Here is a 24,710-nt window from a genome sequence, read left to right as displayed (position 1 = left end):
ATCATTAAGTTCAAGGGTATGAGCCTGTCAGTAGAACCTCCTCGTATTTGGTGCTAGCTCTACCTTGGAGCTAAGGAGGGTCCTGATTGGGAGATGTAGAAGAGTGAACTCTTTTAGACTTCTTCATCATAGAGGAATCAGGAGATATTTATTTGTTGGATCAAATTAGTCCTGTTTGAAGAAAACTGCTCCCTAAGATCTTGTGGCCCAGTTTTTTAAAACTTTGGTATAGTTTGTAGGAGGCTCAGAATTTGTCTATAGCATTACCATACTAATTATGTTTTGAGTCCTATGTTTAATGTGCTGTAATGAGCCACTACAATTGTATTTTGAAAACTGAATTTGCCATGATGTCTCTTTTACCAAAATTTTAAGTTTTGAAACTTGGTCATTTTTCATTTCAATAGTTTATCCATGCCCACTGTTCAGTGTCAGATTTCGGAAGCCATTATTTGGAGAGACGGGGCATACCATCATGAATCTTCTTGCAGTAAGTTGGTACTTTAATTTTCTTTATCCTTACTGGGGTTCATATGGGAGAAGGAGGACAAGGGTTTTATTATTTTGTTGATAGCCATGCCTTGGCTGTTTCAAGCAGGTAATAATCTATGCTGGAGGAAAAGAAAAGTGCATATATATTGTTTGGAAAGCATATGGAGCTTCAGAGTGAAATAATGCAAGGATTCCAACCTCAGTCATGCACTTACTATCTAAGTGACCTTGAAGGATTATTGTGAGGCCTAGAGGTAATGTCTAATTATAGCACCTGCATTCTGTTGTAGTTTTTTTTTTTTTTTTTTTTTCCAAGGAGGTTCTGGAGATTGAATCCGGGACTTATACATGGGAAGCAGGCACTCAACCATTGAGCTACACTCACCCCTGTCCCCCTTTTTTTTTTTTTTTAATAGTAACAGCAGTAATTTCTAGGAGAGAAAGCAATCATTTATTTCCTTTATTATAAACAAAAGTCAATGAGTCAACATTTTAATAACACTGACCAAGTTATTTTCTATTCAAGAATTTGCTTTTCAAGTTGTGGCTTCAAATTTATCCATCCATATATTTGGATTACATTAAATTTATATGTCAAAAACATGCTCAGAATTCTAAAGTATAAATCATAACTTATCAAAGCAAAGTCTAAATAGTATACAATAGGGAAGCGGACTTGGCCCAATGGATAGGGCATCTGCCTACCCCATGGGAGGTCTGCGGTTCAAACCCCGGGCCTCCTTGACCCGTGTGGAGCTGGCCCATGCACAGTATTGATATGCAAGGAGTGCCGTGCCACACAGGGGTGTCTCCTGCATAGGGAAGCCCCATGCGCAAGGAGTGCGCCCCATAAGGAGAGCCGCCCAGCGCAAAAGAAAGTGCAGCCTGCCCAAGAATGGCACCACACACACAGAGAGCTGACACAACAAGACGACACGACAAAAAGAAACACAGGTTGCCAGTGCTGCTGATAAGGATAGAAGCGGTCACAGAAGAACACACAGCGAATGGACACAGAAGAGCAGACAATTGGGGGGGGGTGGGCAAGGAGAGAGAAAATAAATAAATAAATACTATACAATAACGCTACCATTTAGATTTACATGTTTCATTGAAAGACTTATCTTACAAACAGGAGTTTTGCCCTATTTCTCCAGAATAAATGTCCCTGTGTCTAAAACTTTAAATGATAATAAAAAAAGATTCAAATAATTCATGGTATGCATTTTCCTTCATAGGGCTTTGATAAACTCTTCTCCAAATCTCTCACCCTTGTTTTTTCCTTTCAGGGTGCAGCACCCTTTAGTTTCTCTTACAAAGATGGTCTTTTGGTAACATATTCTATCAGTTTTTGTTTGTCTGTGAAGATTTTGAACTTAACCTTCATTTTTGAAGGACTGGCAGTTTTTCTTTCACTACCTTAAATACATCATACCACTTTCTTCTCTCCTCCATGGTTTCTGATGAGAGGTTGGCGTTTAATCTTATTAAGAGTTTCCCTTGTATGTGATGCTTTGCTTTTCTCTTGCTGCTTTCAGAAGCTTCTCTTTATCTCTGATATTTGTAATTCTGAATAGTAGCTGTCTTGGAGTAGGTCTATTTGTGTTTAATCTGTTTGGGGTACATTGTCCTTCTTGGATATTGATATCTATGTCCTTCAAAGGATTGGGAAGTTCTCAGTCTTTTCCTCAAATATTCTTTCTGCTCCTTTTCCGTTCTCTCCTCCTTCTGGGACACCAGTAATGCAAATGTTTGTGCATTTTTTCATTGTCATTCAGTTCCCTGAGACTCTGTTCCATTTTTTCCATTCTCTTCTCTTTCTATTCTCCTGTCTTTTCCAGTTCAGATGTTCTGTCCTCGAAATCACTAAATTTGTCTTCAAATCTGCTCTTATCTGCCACCAATTTATTTTTTTTTAAATTTTATTCCCACCCACTCATTTCGAGCTCGCTGTCTGCTCTCTGTGTCTATTTGCTGTATGCTCTCTGTGTCTGCTCATCTTCTATTTAGGAGGCACCAAGAACTGAACCTGGGACCTCCCATATGTGAGAGAGGTGCTCAATCACTTAAGCCATCTCAGCTCCCTGCTTTGTTGTGTCTGTCATTGTCATTCCTATTTGTGACTCCTTATTGCTTTAGCTCACTGTGCCTCCCCATCGTACCAGCTTGCTGTCTTGCTTGTCTACTCCAGAAGGCAACAGGAACCGAATCTGGAGCCTCCTATGTGGTAGGCAGGAGCTCAATCACTCAAGACACATCTGCTTCCCTCTAATGTTTTTTTTTTTAAGATATTTTTTTATTTTTATCTATTTATTTCTCTACCCTTTCCCCTCCCCGCACCCAGTTGTCTGTTCTCTGTGTCTATTTGCTGCATGTTCTTCTTTGTCTGCTTCTGTTGTTGTCAGTGGCACGGGAATCTGTGTCTCTTTTTGTTGGGTCATCTTGCTGTCAGCTCTCCATGTGTGCAGCGCCACTACTGGGCAGGCTGAACTTTTCTTTTGTGCTGGGCGGCTCTCCTTACAGGGCACACTTCTTGTGCGTAGGGCTCCCCTACGCGGGGGACACCCCTGCTTGGCAGGGACTCCCTGCGCGCATCAGCACTGTGCATGGGCCAGCTCCACACGGGACAAGGAGGCCTGGGGTTTGAACCGCGGACCTCCCATGTGGTAGACGGACGCCCTAACCACTGGGCCAAGTCCGTTTCCCTCTAATGTATTTTTAATCTCATCCATCATGTCTTTCATTCCCATAAGGTTTGTTACTTTTCTTTGCAGGCTTTCAAATGTTCTTTATACTCTCCCAGTGTCTTCTTAATATCCGTTATTTCTTTAGTCATATTTTCTTTAAATTCTTTGAAGTGATTTAAGAGAGTTCTGTGATTATCACTGATTAATTGTATTAAATCCCATATCGCTTTAGGATATTTGGTTTGTTCTTTTGGCTGGGCCATCTCTTCCTGTTTCCTAGTATGGCTTGTAATTTTTTGCTAATGTCTAGGCATCTGAATATGTTGGTGAATTTACTCTGATCGCTAATTTCTCTCCCTTGCCTATTGTTTTTTTTTTATTCCCACAGCTCTTCTTTGATATTTGGTTGAACTTATTCTCAGTCTTTAAAATTGCCAACCTTACATTTTCAATAGCAGGCCCAGGACTCACAAGTAGGGTGCAGATTTTCTCCCAGGGTTTGGATATAGAGTATGTGAGTAGTTTTTGCTCATGTGGTTTCCAGACTGGCCAGCAGATGGCGCTAGTCAATGCCCTTTTCCACAGAGGTGTTTCAATCTGGCCTTTCTTGTGTTCCTGTGTTGAATCTCCAGATCAGAGATTCAAAGCGTGCTCTGCTGGCCGAATTCACTGAAAAAAAAAACACCCCCCCTACCCTCCCCTTTCCCTTGAAGTAGCTGACAGGGAGGAAGATGCCTGTTCCCCTCTCAGTCAACTGCACTGAGCCAGGGGTTTTATCCCAGCTTAATATCTTGGTGATGGGGAAAGGGAACCCTTCCCAGGTCAACATGAGGCTTGGTAACTCAGGTTTGTCATTTTGGCTTCTTGATCTCTCTGTCCCTCACCCTCTTGGGAGTTGTGTAGCACTGTCCTGGTCCACTGACCCGAAAACAAGTCCCTCAGACAACTTTTGGCTCTTTCTCTTGTTTTTGTGAGAGCATTCAGCTCTGCCTGTCAGTCTGTTGCCATCTTCCCACAGTCCTCTCCAATTATCTTCTAAAGTGATTTAAGCAATAAGGAAAATATCTTGTAGATTTATCCATGTAGTTACATTTTTGATACTCCTTATTCCTTAGTATATATCATATTTGTATCTGGTGTCATTTTCCTTCTTGGCCTGGAAGAGTTCCTGTAACATTTCTTATGGGTCTATTGGTGATGAGTACTTTCAGCTTTTATATTTGTGATAGCATCTTTATTTTACCTTCGTATTTTAAAGATATTTTACTGAATGTAGAATTCTAGTTGATAGTTTTTGTTTGTTCGTTTTGAGTACTTTATAAATATTGCTCCAATGTCCGATAGCTTGCATTGTTTTAGATGAAAAAAATGTTCTCATCCTTATCTTTATTCCTCTGTATGTAATGTTTCTGTTTTCTCTGGCTCCTTTTAAATTTTTCTTTATATCACTAGTTTTGAGCAATTTGATTATAATGTGCCTTGGTGTAGTTTTTTTTTCTTTCCATGTTTCTTATGGTTAGGATTCATTGAGCTTCTCTGATCCAGGGTTTTATAATTTTCATTAAATACTTTTTCTCTTCACCCCCATCTTCTTCAGGGATTCAAACTATGTACATCTAGGTTGCTTGAAATAGTTTCACAACTCACTAATGCACTTTTTATTTCATTTTCAGTCTTTTTTTCTCTCTGTGTTTCATTTAGGATTGTTTTAATTGCTGTGTCTTCAAGTTCACTTATCTTCTGCAATGTCCAAGCTGCCGCTAATTCCACCCAGTATATTATCTCAGACATTATAGTTTTCATCTCTAGAAGTTTGATTTTTGACCTTTCTTTAATATCCTTTATACTTTGTTTAATGTTTTAAACATGTGAAATAACCATTATAGTAACTATTATAATGTTCTTTTTGGTAATTCTAACATCTTTATTAGTTGTGGTTCAGTTTTTATTGATTTTTTTTTTCCTGCCTAATTTAAGTGATATTTTCCTGCTTATTTGCATACCTGGTAATTTTTATTGGATGCCAGACATTGTGATTTTACCTACTGAATGTGGGATATCTTTGTATTCCTACAAATATTCTTAACCTCTCTTGGAAGTAATGCAGTTAAGTTACTTGGAAGCAGTTTGATCTCTTCAAGGCTTGCCTTTAAGATTTATAAGGTGGGATCAGAGCTGTGTTTAGTCTAAGACTAATTATTCCTCCCTACTAAGGTAAGACCTTTCTGAATACTCTTCCCAGTACCTATTAATTATGAGCTTTTCCTATCTGGCTGGTGGAAATTGGCACTCTTGCCAGACCTGTGTGAGTATTGGATAATGTTCACGTTCACATAATCCTTCAGATGGTTCTTTCACTGGCTCAGGCAGTTTCCACACACCCATTTGCTCATCAGAACTCTGCTGAATAGTTTGGCGTATACCCTCTGCAAATCATCAGGCTTCTTTCTTGTTCAGTACTCTCTAGATCTCTGTCCTGCAAGCTCTAACTGTCTTGGTGTCTCTGGAATCTCAACTTTCTCTCCTTAACTCAGAGAGACTTCCAGGCTTTTCCTGTGTTTGCTGTCCCTGCCTGGATAGTCTCTCAAGGCATAAGCTGGAACTTACCTTATTTATTTCCTCTCTCTTAAGGATCATTGTCGGAGTCTTGGTCGGTGACCGAGGTATCGGGAATGAAAGACAAAGAAAGATTGGGTTCAGGGGATCTGAGAGCATTGATTTCTCAAGCTCATCAGACAACTTTATTGAGTCGAGGGGCTAGTATATATACCCCTAACGTACGTGACATTCAGCACAAAATCAAGTTACCTATTACCCTTACCTCATTCTATATTAACTAGTGATTGATGAACACCAACAAACTTCACTGGAACTATTATTATAAAAATCAGTAACTATACTCATAAATCTTGTTACTCAGGTTGTTCTGTTCTATATGTTATTGTACTTCCTGCAAGTGTGCTTTCCCTGCCAAGATTGTGATCCGCACCGATAATCACAAGGGACAGTTTGACTCAGTGGTCAAGGAAGTAACTTGCTTCCATGGAAACAACATGCCTTTGTTTCCCACAGATCATTTCCTTTGTTGCCTGATGTTCAGTATCTTAAAAACCATTGTTTCATATATTTTGTGCAGTTTTTAGTTGTTTCAGGCAAGTGGAGAAACCGGTCCCTATTTCTCCATCTTGGTCAGAAGTGGAAATTCTGAAGTTATCATTTAATCTATAAGATCTCACTCTTTCTCTTCTTTCCTTTCTTCCTTAGCCCCGCCCCACTCTCTCTTTCTCTTTCTCTCTAACCCTCCCCTACTCCCTCCAATCCCCCATCCCTTTAGTCCTTTCTGGTAACTTTAGTTTTAGTCATATTTTTGACAAGATCATTTTTCTTACTGATTATAATCTGCTTTGGCATAAAAAGGGATATAATCTAACAACAGAGACTGAAATTTTTGTGAATATCAATTCATTTATACAAATATTTATTGAATTACTTACTAAGGCACCTCTCTCCAGTCACCTCCTAATCTCCAGCTTACCAGGACCTACAATCTATTGATTCTACCAGCTTTTCACTATTTCTTGCTTTCATTGCTTCTCTCTTTACCTAACTAAAATTCTATAGTTTCATCTTTAAAATGACTTTTTTACATATGTTCTCAGGTCCTTTGTCTCTTTTTTCCTCTGTTGTGGTGGCCTAGCAAAATACAAATGCTGGTTAAATCTATTTCTCCCTTTTAAAAAAATTTTATTTAAAAATTTACATACAGTAAAATTTGCCATTTTTTGGAGTTCATTACTGTGGGTTTCAACAAACTTATAGAGTTATTAGCTACCACCCCCACAGTCAAGATACAAAACAGTTCCATCACTCAAAAAAATTCACCATGCCTCCCATTGATCCTCTTCTCAACGGGTTGGCTTTTTCAGAATGTCATGTAATTGGAATCATACAGTATGTAGCCTTTTCAGTCTGGCTTCCTTTATATAGCATAGTGCATTTAAGACTCATGCATGTTTTTGTGTTTGTTAAGAAGTTCATTCATTTTAATTGCTACAGAGTGTTCACTTATATGGTTGAACCACAGTTTCTTTTTAAAGATTTATTTAATCCCCCCCTCCCCCCCCTTGTCTGTTCTCTGTGTCTATCTGCTGCGTTTTGTTTCTTTGTCCGCTTTTGTTGTCATCAGCAGCACGGGAAGTGTGGGCGGTGCCATTCCTGGGCAGGCTGCACTTTCTTTTGCGCTGGGCAGCTCTCCTTATGGGTGCACTCCTTGCGCGTGGGGCTCCCTACGCGGGGGACACCCCTGCGTGGCAGGGCACTCCCTGCGCACATCAGCGCTGCGCATGGGCCAGCTCCACACGGGTCAAGGAGGCCCGGGGTTTGAACCGCGGACCTCCCATGTGGTAGACGGACACCCTAACCACTGGGCCAAGTCCGTTTCTCCACAGTTTCTTTATCCATTTACCTATTTATGGATTTTTTGGTGGTTTCTTATTTTTGGCATCTATGAATAAAGGTTCTATAAATATTCATGTTTGGATTTTTGTATATACATTAGGTTTCATTTCTCTTGGGTAAATAACTGGGAGTGATATTATGTTTACCTTCATAAGCAACTGAAAAACTGTTTTCCATAATGGCCACAGCATTTTGTGTTCACAAGCAATATGTGAGAAATCCAGTTGTTCTGTGTCTTTGACAGCACTTATTTCCCTTTTTTGTTTTTGCATTTTTTTCCAGTCCAATAGGAGTTTATTGGTATCTCATTGTGATTTCAATTTGTCTGTTGCTATTGATTAATGATTTTGAGCAGCTTTCCATATGCTTTTTTGTCTCTTTATGTCTTCTTTGGTGAGTATCTATTCAAATTTTTTGCCCATTTAAAAAATAGGTTTTTTTCTTTTTGTTGAGTTTTGAGATTTCTTTATATATTCTGAATGTAAGTTGTTTGTCTGATATGTATCATTTACAGATATTTTCTCCCAATCCATGACTTATCTTTTCATTCTCTTAAAAATCTTTTTTATAGCAGAAACATTTTAAATTTTGATGAAGCCTAAGTTAATAATGTTTTCTTTTATGGAACATGCTTTTTGTGTTGGATCTAAGAACATATTGACTAAACTTACATTACAAAGATTTCTTCTCTGCTTTCCTTCCAAAAGATTTATAGTTTTACATTTTATATTTAGGTCTATGATCTATTTTGAGTTCATTTTTATATAAGATATGAGGCATTGTTTGAAGTTCTTTATTTTTTCTGTTTGGCTGTCCTATTGATTCAGTACTGTTTGTCAAAAATACTGTCCTTTTTTACTTAGTTCTCTTTGCGTTCTGATCAAAAGTCTTTTTTTCCCTTATTCTTAACTTATATTCAAGCCTGCTCTTGGGTAAAGAAAAGTAGCATTCTTACTGGTTTTACTTTAGCTTCTTGACCTACCCTTGAGGACTCTCTCAGTGCTACCCAGCTCTCTATACACTTTTATTCTCTCTAGATGACTGTACATAATCTCTTCTCAAAACGCCAGTGCCTCCTTTTCCTTTCCTCTCTTTCATCTGAACACCTAGACCCTCTTTCTCTGAGAAAACAGATGTAATCAGAAGACAATTTTCACACAGTTCCATCTAACAGCTTAACAATATATATAAATTTTATTTTTCTTGGCTTTTAAGACATCATTTTTTTCTTGATTCTTCTCCTATAGCCTTCTGATTTGCTACCCTTCCTACCTATCAGATACTCCTTCTCAGCGAATGGCAATTCCACTCTTCTAGTAGCCCTGGCCATAAAATTTAGTCTCATCTTTTTTTCTTTTATACACATTACATGTTCATTTGAGTGGAAAATATTGTAGGTTCTACCTTAAAAAATATATGTATATGAAGATCTGACAACTGCTGACCACTTTTTTTTATCCCCCCACTCCCCCACCCATGGCCTTTTGCTTTCTGTGTCCATTTGCTGTGCGTTCTTCTGTGTCTGCATTTATTTTATTTCCCCTTCCCCCTTGTGGCTTGATTGCTGTCTCCTCTCTGTGTCCATTAGCTGCATGCTCTTCTGTGTCTTTGCTTTTCCCCTTTTTTGTTGTGTCACCTTGCTGAGTCAGCTCTCTGCGGCGCTTGTGGGCCAGGTGGCTCTCCACAGCGCGCAGGCAAGCCTGCCTTTACAAGGAGGCCCTGGGATGCGAACCCAGGGCCCCCATATGGTAGACGGGAGCCCACCTGATTGAGCCACAGACACTTCCCTGCTGACAACTTTTTAAAAAAATTTCTGCTACTCTCCCCTTTCTAGCATTCTTTTTAAAAAATATATATATTTATTTATATTTTATTCCCATCTTTACAGATTTTTAAAAATCCCTATCCCCCCCTTCCCCCCAGAGATGGCTCCCTTGTCTGTCTACTCATCTTTTTAGGAGGCACTGGGAACCCAACCACTTGAGCCATTTCTGCTGCCTGCTGGTTATGTTGTCTGCTGGTTGCAGTGGTTACGGTATTTGCTGGCTGCAGTGGTTGCTGTGTCTGCTGTTTGTGCCAGTTGTGGCATCTGCTGGTTGTGGTATTTGCAGTGTCTGTTCATTGCGGCATCTGCTTGTTGGGCATCTGCAGCATCTGTTCGTTGTGGCAGCAGCAGCATCTGTGGTTGTGGCATCTGCTTGTCTTCTTTAGGATGCACCGGGAACTGAACCTGGGACCTCCCATGTGGGAGGTGGGCACCCAATTGCTTGAGCCATATCTGCTCCACTGACCACCTTTTAAACTGTTAATATTCTGGTACAAGCTATCACTGCCTCTTGCCTTGATTTTTAAAAAATCAATTAATTAATTTTATTAGGGAAGTTGTGAGCTTACAGAAGAATCATGCATAATGTGCCAAAATCCCATACATCACTCCTCCACAAACTCCTTTACATTGTTATGGAACATTTGTTACAGCTTATGAAAGAACATAATCAGACTATTGCCACTAACTATTTTTTTGTTGTTTTTACAATCAATGTATTTGGTATAATCACATAATTGTACGTTCATTACTTCAATCATTTTTAGCACATTTTTATTCCAGTAATAATACAAAAAAACAAAAAACAAACAAAACACATCACCTCTCACTGTATTACCACTATTAACATTATGTATTAGTATTGTATATTTGTTATAGTTCATGAAAGAACACTCTTACATTTGTACTATTAACCACTGTCTATCTTCCATCACATGGTTCACTGTGTTATATAGTACCATGCCTTGTACATTTTATCCAAAGTGTATACTCAGTGGCTATAAAGTTCAGCAGATTTGTGCAGTTGTCCCCTCAGTAAACCCTTGAACGTTTTCCTTAGTCCAAAAGAAAAAATCCCATATCCCCCTGTTATTGACCATTAGTGTTCATATAGTACCTTCTTTGACACTGATGTAAGAATATTACCATATTGCAGTTAATTAATGTCTGTAAGTTACATTAATTGTATTTTTCACATGCATCATTATATTCTTACCACCTGTAATAGTGACAGACATTTGTTCTAGTTTATAGAAGAACATCCTTTTATTTGTATTATTACCCACAATCTCATCCACTTTGGGGTTCACTATGTTACTCAGTCCCTAGCTTATTCTTTAGCTTTCTTTCAATTGACATTTACATCCCTAGACTACCCCTTTCAGTCACAGTCCTGTTTATAAACCAGCCATGTTAGTTATACTCACTATAATGCGTTACCATCAACTCTATGCATTTCCACATTTTTACAGTCAAGCTAATTGAAAAGTCCACATACATTAAGCATCAGTACCCCTTCTCAGTCCTCATCCTATTTCCTAGTAATTTACAATCTAGGTTTTAACTCCATGTGTTTATTCTTCATGTTTAGTTCATATTAGTGAGACCTACAGTATTTGTCCTTTCGTGTGTGGCTTATTTCACTCAGCATAATGTCCTCAAAGTTCATCCATGTTGTCATATGCATCCCAAATTCATTTCTTCCTACAGCAACATAGTATTCCAATTGTATGCATATACTACTTTGTTTATCCAATCATCAATTGATGGACACTTTGGTTATTTCCATCTTTTGACAATTGTTTTTTAATTCTGCAAAGAATATCTATGTGCAAATGTCTGTTCACATCACTGTTTTTAGTTCTTCTGAATATATTCCACGTAGAAGGATTGCCTGATCACATAGCAGTTCTATATTTAGCTTCCTGAGGAGGCTGTCTTCCACAGAGGCTGCACCACTCCACATTCCCACCAATGGTGAAGGAGTGTTCCTGTTTCTCCACATCCTCTCCAGCCCTTGTTGTTTTCTGTTTTTTTAATAATGTCCTTTCTATGCAGTATGAGATAATACCTCATTGTAGTTTTGATTTTCTTTTCCCTAATAGCTAGTGATATTGAACTTTTTTCATGTGTTTTTTCACCATTTGTATTCCCTCTTGGGAGAAATGTCTATTTAAGTTTTCGCACATTTTAAAATTAGATTGCTTGCTCTTGTATTATTGAGTTGTATGATCTCTTTATATAGGATGGAAATCAAACCCTTATCAAATATGTGGTTTCCGAATATTTTATCCCATTGAGTGGCTACCTTTTCACCTTCTTGACAAAGTCCTTTGAAGCACAAAAGTGTTAATGTTTGAGGAGGTCCCATTTATCCATTTTTTCTTTTGTTGCTTACGCTTTTGATGTAAGATTTAAGAAACCACAAACTACCACCAGGTCTTGAAAATGTTTCCCTACATTTTCTTTTCGGAGTTTTATGGTTCTTGAATTTATATTTAGGGTTTTTGATCCATTTTGAGTTAATTTTTGTAAAAAGTGTGAGATAGGGATCCTCTTTCTTTCTTTTGGATATAGGTATCCAGTTCTCACAGCACATTTATTGAATAGGCTGTTCTGCCCCAGTGGGGTGGTTTTGACAGCCTTGTCAAAAATCACTTGACCATAGATTTGAGGGCCTGTTTCTTAATTATCAATTTGGTTCCATTGGTTGCCTGGATTATGTTTGTTGTATTTTATCTATGTCCTTTCTTCTACCCTTGTTTCTTTTCAATATAGTCTTTACAGAGCAGTCAGAAGATCTTTTTTTTTTTAATCTTTTCTTTTTGAAGATACATAAATCACACAAAATGTTACATTAAAAAAATAAGAGGTTCCCATATACCCCATTCCCCACACCCCCCACTCCTCCCACATTGACAACTTCTTTCATTAATGTGGCACATTCATTGCATTTGATGAGTACATTTTGGAGCATTGCTACACAGCATGGATTATAGTTTATATTGTAGTTTACACTCTCTTCTAGTCCATTCAGTGAATTATGGCAGGATATGTAATGTCCTGCATCTGTCCCTGCAATATCATTGAGTAATGATAGTCCAATGATAGGCCCTTGATACTGATGACTATGCTTTATGAGCCTGTATGCTTGAAATTTTAACTAGGCCTAGAGCTGCAGGGTGCCTAAGAGTTACCTCCTAAGAGCCTCCAGTTTACTCAAATGTGGCCACTCTCTTAAGCCAAACTCAGCATGTAAATGAATTACCTTCCCCAAGCATGGGACATGACTCTTGGGAATGAGCCTCCCTGGTGCCTTACTACCAAGCACCAGCTGGTGATGCAACTGTTGTGGAATTTAAGAGAAGTTCAATTATTTGAGTATAGAGAGGCCAGGACTCAGGAATGATTTTGAGAAGGAAAAATGGTTTATTGACGGCCGGCCGGACTCGGGAGCTTTCAGTTTGAATCCCGAGCCCTGAACAAGATTTTCAAATGTCTTTTATACAGAGAGGAAAGGCCAAATGGTCCCTTTGTTTCAGTTCTCAATAGGCTTCAATTAGCATATATCTTCCACATCTTAGGTAAGCTTTTAGCATGGACTCCAGACATTCTAGATAAGCCTTTAGCGTATTTGGTTTTTGCATTTCCCCTAAATACTTAAAGTTTATAGCCCTTGCATTGTTAAACATTTCCTGGGACTGGAGCCACTGACAGTCCCTAAGGGCAGGACTGCAGCCTCTTACCGTTCCACACCCACAAGTCAAACAACTTAGTTACCTCTGAAGAGACAAAGAGCCTTCCACCCATAGCCCACATCACAACTAGAAAAAGACCTTGAATAAAAGGGGGAAATTGTAAAGACAAATGAGTTTATATGGCTAAGAGACTTCAAAATTAGTCTGGAGGTCATCAGAGGAGTCGCACTTATGCACATCTCTGCAGGATCTCAGAGACAGAGGGATCTTTTAAAGCAAGTCAGAACCTTCCTTGGAGTAAAGCCAAAGATAATTTGAAGAGCCTTCAAGGCCCCATGAAATCTATGCCCGTTTAATCAGTCCCCATGCTATGACTTTGACCTCAGTTCCTACCACTTTTGCTCATTTGCTTCAACCACTTTGGATATGCACTATATGTATTTCTCCCTACAAATATTGATTGAATGTTCCAGGCATTTGGGATCTAGCAAGAACTAATCAAATGAAAGTCCCTGTCTTCATGGACCTTATCTTAGAGTGAGGTGGGAAACAATAAACAAGTAAATACAGAAAATGTTAAGTGGTGATAAGTGCCACAATGAAAAATAAAGCAAGGTTGGCACTCAAATATTTAATATAATATATAAGGAGTTGTGAAACTGTTTGGCCTACTTCCATATAAAGTATAAACTAATTGAAGAGCTAGAATACATAGAATAAGGTTTTCATTATACATTTCCTTATTATTTAAATAAATAGGATCTTACATTATTGACCTTCTTTCCATTTTTGTTAATTTTATAACTATAAAGACTGCCTTTGATGATTTCTTTACTTTACTTCTGTCTACTTTTACCCAGGACTTCAGAAATTACCAATACACATTGCCAGCAGTTCAAGGTTTGGTGGTTGATATGGAGGTTCGGAAAACCAGCATCAAAATTCCCAGCAACAGATACAATGAGGTAAGATTCTTCATGAGGGCTCTTTCTTAATCGTTTAATACATGAATGAAGGTTAAAAATACCTGATTACATGTAAATTTTATTTTTAAATAGTTGACAGTAAAATCAGTTTATAATATCATTTGGCTTATTCAGTGCTGGAAATTTTCATGACAGAAAAGGAAGCTGCTGAATATGTTAGTTTAGTCCGTCATTGGTTATGGTTTTGACCTTTTGATGCTATAGTAATCAGTGATAGATTTGCATTTCGATTAAGGTGTAAAATTAATCTTATATCTGTAATATTAGTGGTGGAAATGTTTTTTTTTACCCTTTTACTACAAGTAAATATTATTTTTTATGTCCTTAATGCTTTATCACAGCCTGCAGCTTACTCTAAGTTCTGAGATGGCTTTTAAGTAATGTCCCAAAAGCAAACACTTGCATCTAAATTAAACTATAGTTTGTATGTAAAATAAAATTGTGCATACTACACATACATTAATCGAATTATGTAAGAACTACTCTGCCTATTTTCCATGTGAAATCTTTCCTAGATTTAAAAAGTTATAAAAACCAGCTTCAGGGAAGCTGACTTGGCCCAGTGGATAGGGCGTCCGCCTACCACATGGGAGGTCCGTGGTTCAAACCCTGGGCCTGCTTGACCCATGTGGAGCTGGCCCATGTGCAGTGCTGATGCACACAAGGAGTGCTGTGCCACGCAGGGGTGTCTCCGAGTAGGGGAGCCCCACGCACAAGGAGTGCACCCCGTAAGGAGAGCCGCCCAGTGCAAAAGAAAGTGTCGCCTGCCCAGGAATGGCGCCGCACACAGAGAGAGCTGACACAGCAAGATGACGCAACAAAAAGATGCACAGATTCCCAGTGCCACTGATAAGGATAGAAGCAGTCACAGAAGAACACACAGCTAATGGACACAGAGAGCAGACAGCTGGGAGGGGTGGGAAGGGGAGAGAAATAAATAAAAAATAAATCTAAAAAAAAAACAGTTTCAGAATGTCCAATGGTAATCATTAAGGCTTTGAAGAAAAAAATTTATTTTAAAACTTAGTTTGGCGTAATAATGGTTATAATTAATTATTTTTTTAAAGGCAAGATGTTAACTCCTTGAACATCTCTTCCACTGTTTCCCAGATTTCTTAGTGTAAAATAAGTGTCTCCTTCTCTCTCTCTTCTTCCTTCCTTTTCTTCTTTCTCTTTTTATTTCCTCAATTATATTCACTTATTCATTTTTTCATTCAGTAAACATTTTGTACTTAATGTGCACTGAGAATTATACAAATGTCTTGCTAGAATCAGGAGCTCAGAGCTCAATATTATGAGAAGGACCTATGTAAAGAAAGCCCTTACCCATTACTTTCTGTCCAATATTTTTTCAAGCCATTAGAAAATAGTAATTAGAATGCATGTTTATTAGCTTGGGTTCTCTAAAGAAGCAGAACCAACAGGGTGTGTGTATGTGTTGTAGGAGATTTATTATAAGGTAGTGTCTTATATGACCATGGTGGCCTGCAAGTTTGAACTCTGCAGGGAAGGCTACCGGCAAGAAACTCTGATAAATGTGATGCTGAAGTTCTTGGTCTTAATTCTCCAGAGGCAGCTAAATGGCTAGAGTTTTCAGTAAGAGCCAATTGAGCCGAAATTCTCCTGACCACTGAAAGCCTCAGTTCTAGGTTTTAAGACCTCCAATTTATTAGATGAGGAAATTACTCGCTATGCTGAGGGTTTGTTGTTATACATGCAGTTAACTGATAAAATTGTCATCTAGGAAACACATTCACAATAACAAGTAGACCTATGTTTTTTATTTTCTTTTATTTATAATTTTATTGTATTGTATATATATTTTTCTTTACAGGGAGACCAGTGTTTGACGAAACTGGACACCATATCCTAGCCAAGTTGACTTATGAAATTAATAACAACCATGTGCTTAGTTTTTTACTGGGAATAAAGTCAGATATTAGATGTTAGAAAGTCCTACACTAGAATATCAAAGAGAAATAGACAAGGAGTCAAATAGTCAAGGAGTCAAATCTTCAAAGTGAACTATTTTGTATATTTATGCCTAAATAACATTAAAGAAACTATGCTTTGAAAAATATTTTTAGTCCTTAACTTGTAAGGTTATTATCCATTTCATAAACATTTATTAGGTATATCTACTCTGTGAAATAAAGTATTAGTACGAACACTTTACCTGCCTTCTGCGAGCTTGCTGTCATTCCCCAAGTGGATAATATACGTGACTGTCATTGGTGTTTGCAGAATGGTGCTTTGTGTTCAGGAGGAATTGGATCTGTTTTATTAATATAAATTTTTATTGAATTATATCATATCTATATTCACATACCTAAACAATAAGTATATAGTGAAAGTTGTGAGCTTACAAAACAAACATACATATCATCATATAGGGCTATCATATATCACCCCACCACCACCATCTTGCATTGTTGTAAAACATTTGTTACAGAGTATGAAAGAGCATTCATCAAATATTACTACTAACTATAGCCTGTATCTTACATTTGGTATATTTCCCCCCAACTCACCCAATTATTAACACCCTGTATTAGTATTACATATTTGTTAAAGTTCATGAGAGAACATTTTCATATTTGTTCTGTAGTCCACGGTCAGTCTTCCACCACTAGATTCCCTGTGATATGAAATCCCACACTTTGTACAGTCCATTCAAAGTATACATTCAGTGGCTCTCATTTTATTCAGAGTTGTGCTATCATCACCACAGACAATTTTAGAACGTTTTCATTACTCCGAAAGGAAAATTCCCATATCCCCTTTTACACCCCCCATTTTTGTCCCTTAGAATTGATATATCTTCTTTGTCTTTGCTGCAAAAAATATTACAATACTACTGTTACCTATCGTCCATAAGTTACATTAGGTGTAATTTTCCCATATGTCACCATATTCTTAATACTTTGTAAAAGAAGAACATTCTTATATTTATGCTATTAACCACAATCTTCATGCACCACAAAAATCACTATTTCCCCCCATCCCCCCGTTCTCTCTGTTGTCTGTTCTGTGTCCATTCACTGTGTGTTCTTCTGTACCTGCTTATATTCTCATTAGGTGACTCTGGGAACCAATCCTGGGAACTTCCGGAGTGAGAGAAAGACGATTACTCTCTTATGCCATCTCATCTCCCTGTTTTGCTGCATCTTCTTTTCTCTCCTCTGTATCTCTTGTTGTGTCATCTTGCTCCACCAACTCTCTGTGTCGGCCGGCGCTCCTTTGTGGGGCAGCTTTCCCGGACAGGTCAGCATTCACATGCCAGGCAGCACTCCTGCGCGTGGCTGCATTTCTTCATAGGCTGACACTCCACGTGGGTCAGCTCGTGACATGGGCCAGCTTGCCCTCACCAGTAAGCCCTGGGCATCGAACCCTGGACCTCCTAGATGATAGATAGGAGCCCAATTGGTTGAGCCACATCCATTTCCTCAAAATCACTATTTTTTTATACATTTCCTAGATTATTCTCTAACTTCTTTTCCATTGACATTTACGCACACAGACTACCCCTTTCAGCCACAATCACGTTTATAGTTATACTCATTATAATGTGTTAACATTGATTCTATTCATTTCCACATTTTTACAATAAACCTTATTAAAAATTCTACATGCATTAAGCATCAACTCCTGTTCTAAACTCACATTCAATCTCCTAGTAGCCTATACTCTAGAGTTTACCTCTGTGAGTTTATTCATCTTATTTAGTTCTTATTGTGAGACCACACAGTATTTATCCTTTTGGTATGGCTTTTTTCACTCAACATAATGCCTTCAAGGTTCATCCATGTTGTCATATGCATTCTGATTTCATTTCTTGTTACAGATGACTAGTATTCCATTGTACTTATTTCTGGATTGCTGGATCATAAGACAGTTCTATATTCAGTTTTTTGAGGTACTGTCAAACTGTCTTTCACAGAGGCTGCACCATTCTATATTCCCACTAGTGAAGGAGTGTACCTGTTTTTCCACATCCCTTCTAGTACTTGTAGTTTTCTGTTTTTTTTTTTTAAATAATGACCATTCTATAAGGTGTGAAATGGTATCTCATTGTAGTTTTGACCACATTTTCCTAGGAGTTAGTGATGTTTTCACATTTTTTCATGTTGTTTTTTTTTTCCATTTGTATTTCCTCTCTGGAAAAATGTCTTTTGCCCATTTTAAAATTTTGGTTGATTGTCTTTATATCATTGAATTGTCTGATCTCATTATATAACATGAATATCAAACTCTTATTGGATAAGTCGTTTCCAAATTTTTTCTCCCGTTTCTTGACAAAGTCTTTTGAAGAACAAAGGTGTTTAATTTTGAAGAGGTCCCATATATCTATTTTCCCTTTCATTGCTTGTTCTTTGGTGGAAGGTTAAAAAAACTTCGACCTACCACAAGATCTTGAAGATGTTTACTTACATTTACTTCTAGGAAGTTATGGTTGTAGCTTTTTTATGTGGATCCTTGATCAATTCCAAGTTAATTTTTGTATAAGGTGATAGATAAGGGTCTTCTTTCTTTCTTTCAGATATGGATATCCAGTTTTCCTAGCAGCATTTGTTGAGTAAGGCTGTTCTAGTTCAGCTGCGTGGGTTTCAAAGCCATGTCACATTCACTTGACTGTCGATGTGAGGGTCGGTTTCTGAGTTCTTGATTTGGTTCCACTGGTCAATATGTCTGTCTTTATGCCAGTACCACGCTGTTTTTACCACTGTAGCTAAGCAATATGCTTTAAAGTCAGGAAGTGAGAGCCTTCCAACTTTGATCTTCTATTTTAAGACATTTTTTTTTTTTTTTTTCTATTTGGGGTCCCTTACTCTTTCAAATAAATTTGATAATTGGCTTTTCCATTTTCCAAGAAAGGTTGCTAAAATTTTTATTGGGATTTTGTTGAATCTGTATATCAGTTTGGGTTGAACTGACCTCTTAACAATAGTCTTCCATTCCATGAACATGGAATGTCCTCCATTTATTTAAGTCTTCTTTGGTTACTTTTAGGAATGTTTTGTAGTTTCCTGAATACAGATCCTTTGTGTTCTTGGTTAAGTTTATTCCTAAATATTTTATTCTTTTATTTGCTATTGTAAATGGATTTTTTCTGACTTCGTCTCAGATTTCTTGAGTAGTGTATAGAAATGCTACTGATCTTTGCATTTTAATCTTGTATCCCACCACTTTACTGAACTCATCTTCTATTAGTTCTAGTAGCTTTGTTTTAGATTTTTCAGAATTTTCTTTAGATAGAGGATCCTATCATCAGCAAATAGCAAAAGTTTTATGTTTTCCTTTCCTTTTTGGGTGCCTTTTATTTTTTTAATCTAGCTCTAATTGCTGGCTCTAATTGCTCTAGCTAGAACTTCTAGCACAATATTAAATAACAGCTGTGACAGTGGGCATCCTTGTCTTGTTCCCGATCTCAGCATGAAAGCTTTCAGTCTTTCACTGTTGAGTGCAATGTTGGCAGTAGTTTTTTTCATATATGTACTTTACCATGTTGAGAAAGCTTCCTTCTATTACTATGTTTTGGAGTGTTATTATAAAAAAGAATGGTCTATTTTGTCAGATGCCTTTATTGCATCAGTTGAGAGAAGCATATGATTTTTCTTCTTCAATCTATTAAGGTGGTTGTATTAGTCACCCTAAGGGGTGCTGATGCAATGTACCAGAAATTTGTTGGATTTTATAAAGGGTATTTGTTGGGGTAAAAGTTTACAGTTACAAGGCCCTAAGGAGTTCAGTTTTTTTTTTTTGAATTCATAAATGATATCAACCTGCTACACTCTATCCTCTGAATTCCAAAACAGAAAGACTTTACAGTATTCAAAAAAAAAAACCTTTATATCAGTAACAACTTTACATACAAAATCACATCCATCAGTTTCTAGAAATACAGTTTGTCTTGGGGCAAAGTCTTATCTGGCTGTAGACCTGTGAAGCTTACAAAACAATTTATCTGCTTCCAATATACAGAGGGACAAACATAGGATAAACATTTACATTACCACAAGGAGAATTTGGGTGGGAAACATGAGTCCCAACAATTCTGAAAATGTGCAGGGCATACTCTGTTAGATTTCAAAGTCTGAGAGTCATTTTTAAGATTAAGATTTCTTCATACTTGGGGCCTCATGGGGGCCCACCCTTTCCACAGGCTTACCCAATGGCCATTTTCTTGGTTCTACCCTCATCAAGCATCTGGGTGGTGACTGAGCAACAGACCTCACCCTCCAAGAACATTGGGGTGATGACCACTCTTTTCCAAATCCCTGGGTACAGTTTCTACCCCCTTAGTACAGTGATGACAACATCCTCCCTCATTTCTGGCATAAAGGCCCAACCCTTTCAGAGCAGTGTGCTGGTGACCTGGCCTTCCCTAATTTATGGGGGACAAGCCTTCTCTAATTTATGGGGGACACCCTCTAAGAGCAATGGGGTGTTTTTTTTTTAAGATTTATTTATTGACTCGTGGGCAGGCTGCGCCATTTTCATGCAGGGTGCACTCCTTATGCGGGGGGGTGGGGCACCCCTGCATGGCATAGCACTCCTTGCACGTGACAGCACTGCACATTGGCCAGCTCACCACATGGGCCAGGAGGCCCTGGGTGCCAAACCCTGGACCTCCTATATGGTAGGCAGACACTGCTATCAGAAACGCATTTGAAAGTGTTATTAAAAGAGCCTCATGGATGAACTGGCGAAATGTGAAAGACAAAAAGTGCTATGGAGAGAAGAAAGGAGCAGGGTAAAGGGGATGAAGAAGGCTAGGATTGGGGTAGGAGCTTGATCTTTAAAATAGAGCCAAGTACTGGGCTTTTGTAGAAAGTTTGATTGGAGATTGTGGCCTAGACCAAAGTGGAGGGCGTGTGAGAGCTTTCCCTGAGCTGCAGGCAGCTCTGTGGTGCAGCACTGACCTGACTTGTCCACTCAGCAGCAGGCCAAGGAGAAGCGGGAAAATACAGGGCAGGGGCCTGGCTGGGACAGGGGACGCCTGCTTGCTGGCCTGCTGGCAAGGCAGCCCACTGAGCCTCAACTCCCGGGGCTGTGAGAACAAGAGGCTCTGGGATCACTGAAGTTTATCATGACCCAGCCCCTCGAGACACAGCCCAGTGGGCGCCAGGCTTTCACCCATCCCATTAGCTCCTCCTCTTTCTTTGGGGAGGGGCCCCCAAGGTATCCCGTCCCGAGGAGAGTGATAGTGTTCCTGGAACTTCTTTCTTTTATGGATTGAAGCATAATCTAGGAAGAAAAGAATTCCCCTCTATAGGTAGATTCATAAAATAACTCGATGCTGTAATTATGAAAGTTGAGACTGTAGAATATAGCCAAATTTAGCTAGAAAGTCATTTATTAGACCCCTAGTTAATATTCATTTATTCTTAGTTGAAGAGGCAATGAAATCAGGCCTTGAACAGGTGAAAGAGTAAAAAAAAAAAAAACCTTCATATAGGGAAATGGGAAAATCAAAAGGTCAGGAATGCTGTAAGTACTCATGGAGTCCAAGTTCAGACCATGTGATTCCTAAATGAAAGCAGGAATGCCCTACTGAATGCCTGATGTACTCTGAGTACTGTGCAAAGCATGGAAGAGACAATAAGGAAGAGGACACAGATCCTGTATTCCAGACACATAAGATTTTAGAATGCAAATGCTAACACACCCATCTTGGAGACTGTCTGTGACCAAGCTCCAGGCCCCCTGTCACCTGGCAAAAATTAGGGAGCAAAACCTGTGTCCAGCGGTGATAACCAGGAAGAGGAGGAAAGTGGGGCCAGTTTGCTCATTCTTAGTCTGCTTCAAGAGTGAGCAGACCCAGGGCACTTCTAGGGCCAAGCCCCAGCTCAGGAGTTGGGGGCCAGGAACAGAGGCGTGACTGGCAGTTTCACAGGTGGAATCTCAGGGATGCCATTCTGTCTGAACGACAGAGTCAGACAGGCTTGGAGCACTGGGGGCCACGGGGCCAGGCCCCCATGTGGAGGTGTGTGGTTGGGGCTCCTGCTGGACTCCATCTTCCATCGTTGTCCTTTAGGAGGTACCAGGGATTGGACCCGAGACCTTCCATGTGCAAAGCAGGCACTCAACCACTGAGCCACACCCGCTTCGCAGCACTGTCTTCTTTTCTTGCATTCTTCCTTCCTGTCTTCCTCCATCATTCTCCAGTGTTTATTGAGCTGGTCCTTTGCTCGACATCGCAAAACGCACATAAAGAGAAGTTATAGGGCATGCTTTTGAGGTGCGCATTTTACCGTCTCAGCAAAACAACCAGAAAAGGATAGAAAATTATATCAGCTTGAGCTGGACCATGAGGGATTTACAGAGACACAAACTTAAAGGACGATTACAAGTTCACAGATGGGGCAAGGAGGAGAAGAATGTTCCGAGCAGAGGAGCCTGAGAGTACAAACCCAGTCCTGAGAACTGTGTGTGGGAGCGGAGGCAGAATTCCTTTCTGCCTTCTAGATACTTCTGAGATGGGATTTCTGTCTTTAGTCTCTTTATGGATTGCATTATGTCCCCCCAAAAGGTCTGTTCATTTCTTAATCCCCGGTCCCACGAATGTGATCCTATTTGGAAATTGGATCTGTGAAAATGCTATTAGTTAAATGAGGCTGAACTGGGGTAAGGTAGTCCCAAATCCAACAGGATTGGTGTCCCCATGAGGAGAGGACATTTGGACAGTGTCAGTAGGAGACTGACAGACAAAGCGTCAATCGTGATGGAGGCAGTGTGGCCCTCACAAGCTGATGTCAGACTTTTAGGCTCCAGAATTGAGAGACAATAAATTTCTGGTGTTCTCAGTCAAAAAAAAGAAAAGATCTATTTATTTATTTTATTTCTCTCCCCTTCCTCCCTCACCCCAGTTGTCTGTTCTCTGTGTCTATTTGCTGCATGTTCTTTTTTGTCTGCTTCTGTTGTTGTCAGCGGCACGGCAATCTGTGTTTCTTTTTGTTGCGTCATCTTGTGTCAGCTCTCCTTGTGTGCAGTGCCATTCCTGGGCAGGCTGAACTTTCTTTCACGCTGGGTGGCTCTCCTTACGGGGCACACTCCTTGCGATGGGGCTCCCCTATGCGGGGGACACCCCTGCATGGCATGGCACTCCTTGCACACATCAGCACTGCGTGTGGGCCAGCTCCACATGGGTCAAGGAGGCCCAGGGTTTGAACTGTGGACCTCCCATGTGGTAGACGGACGCCCTAACCACTGGGCCAAGTCCGCTTCCCAGAGCAGTGGGGTGTTGACCTCACTGTTCCCAAACCTTGGGGAATGTACTCTACCCTCTTTGTAGCCTGGGACACCAAAACTTCCCTGAACATGGCTGGAACGTCCACCCTCTTCAAATGCTGGGGCAAACTCACCCTGTTGGTACACATGGGTCATATCCCTCTCTTGGCCCAGATGTCTTAATTCCAGACCTCAGCTTCCATGGTTTTCCTCTTAAAGCTGTTTTCCCTTCCATCTCTCCCCTCTGTCGCTTTTAGTCCAGGCTGACAGTGGTTTTGTTCATACGGCTCTCTTAAAAAGATTGTTGGTTTAGCATGCAGGAGGCAGGGGTCCAAGCCATCAAACAGTAAGACTTTTCACAAGTCTTTTTTGGATAACTGCACTTTATTTATTTTTTTTTTTTTTTAATTTTTTTATTTTTTATTGACTTTGTAATAATATTACATTAAAAATATATATGTGAGGTCCCATTCAACCCCACCCCCCCACCCCCCCTCTCCCCCCCCCCAACAACACTCGTTCCCATCATCATGACACATCCATTGGATTTGGTAAGTACATCTTTGGGCACCTCTGCACCTCATATACATTGGTTCACATCATGGCCCATACTCTCCTCTATTCCATCAAGTAGGCCCTGTGAGGATTTACAATGTCCGGTGATTACCTCTGAAGCACCATCCAGGGCAGCTCCATGTCCCGAAGACGCCTCCACCTCTCATCTCTTCCTGCCTTTCCCCATACCCTTTGTCCATTATGTCCACTTTTCCCAAACCAATGCCACCTCTTCTATGTGGACACTGGATTGGTTGTGTCCATTGCACCTTTATGTCAAGAGGAGGCTCAGATTCCACCTGGATGCTGGATGCAATCCTCCCATTTTCGATAACTGCACTTTAAATTCTGGCTTACAAGTTGCAAGTTCAGTTAATTCCTCAAATGGGACACTATTGTCTGGGAGCTTGATTTCCAGAGGCGTGGAGATTTTGGAATCAGTTTCTGTTGATTTGTGCCCAACAATTCTGTTATGAGACACCAGACCGCATTTTCCACATTTAGTTTGGAAATCTCCTTGGCCAAATGTCCAAGCTCATAGTTTTCAAATTCAGCCTTCAAATTCAGTAGTCCATCTTGCTAAGTTCTCTGCAATTTCAAAACATGAATCACCTTTCCTCCAGTTGGCAATAATAGTTTCATCATTTCTAAGGCCTTATCAGAAATAACTTTAGGCTCCATATTCCTACCAACAGTCTCATCAAAGCAACATAGATGTTTTCTATCAGGCATCTCACAGTTTCTCAAAAAAAACACCCTTGCCCTTTTATAATACCAT

At 39.5% G+C, this 24,710-nt stretch overlaps 1 protein-coding gene across 3 annotated transcripts in view; it reads left to right on the top strand.

Annotated features, from left to right (window-relative positions):
- ZFYVE9 (zinc finger FYVE-type containing 9) overlaps positions 1 to 24,710 on the top strand; it is a 279,436-nt gene that overhangs the window by 193,838 nt on the left and 60,888 nt on the right. For 2 of the 3 annotated variants that reach the window (XM_058303586.2, XM_058303585.2), the window contains 2 exons: positions 408 to 490; positions 14,021 to 14,125. In XM_058303586.2, coding sequence (XP_058159569.1) covers positions 408 to 490; positions 14,021 to 14,125 — 188 coding nt within the window. Of the gene's footprint in view, positions 1 to 407; positions 491 to 14,020; positions 14,126 to 15,980; positions 16,134 to 24,710 lie in introns of those variants that run through there. The other variant, XM_071217438.1, reaches the window with a different exon arrangement.

This window comes from Dasypus novemcinctus, chromosome 9, assembly GCF_030445035.2.
Source record: "Dasypus novemcinctus isolate mDasNov1 chromosome 9, mDasNov1.1.hap2, whole genome shotgun sequence".
In the NCBI taxonomy this organism is placed as follows: domain Eukaryota; kingdom Metazoa; phylum Chordata; class Mammalia; order Cingulata; family Dasypodidae; genus Dasypus; species Dasypus novemcinctus.
The sequence above is the reverse complement of the archived record's forward strand: the minus strand, read 5'-3'. Positions and strand labels throughout refer to the sequence as shown.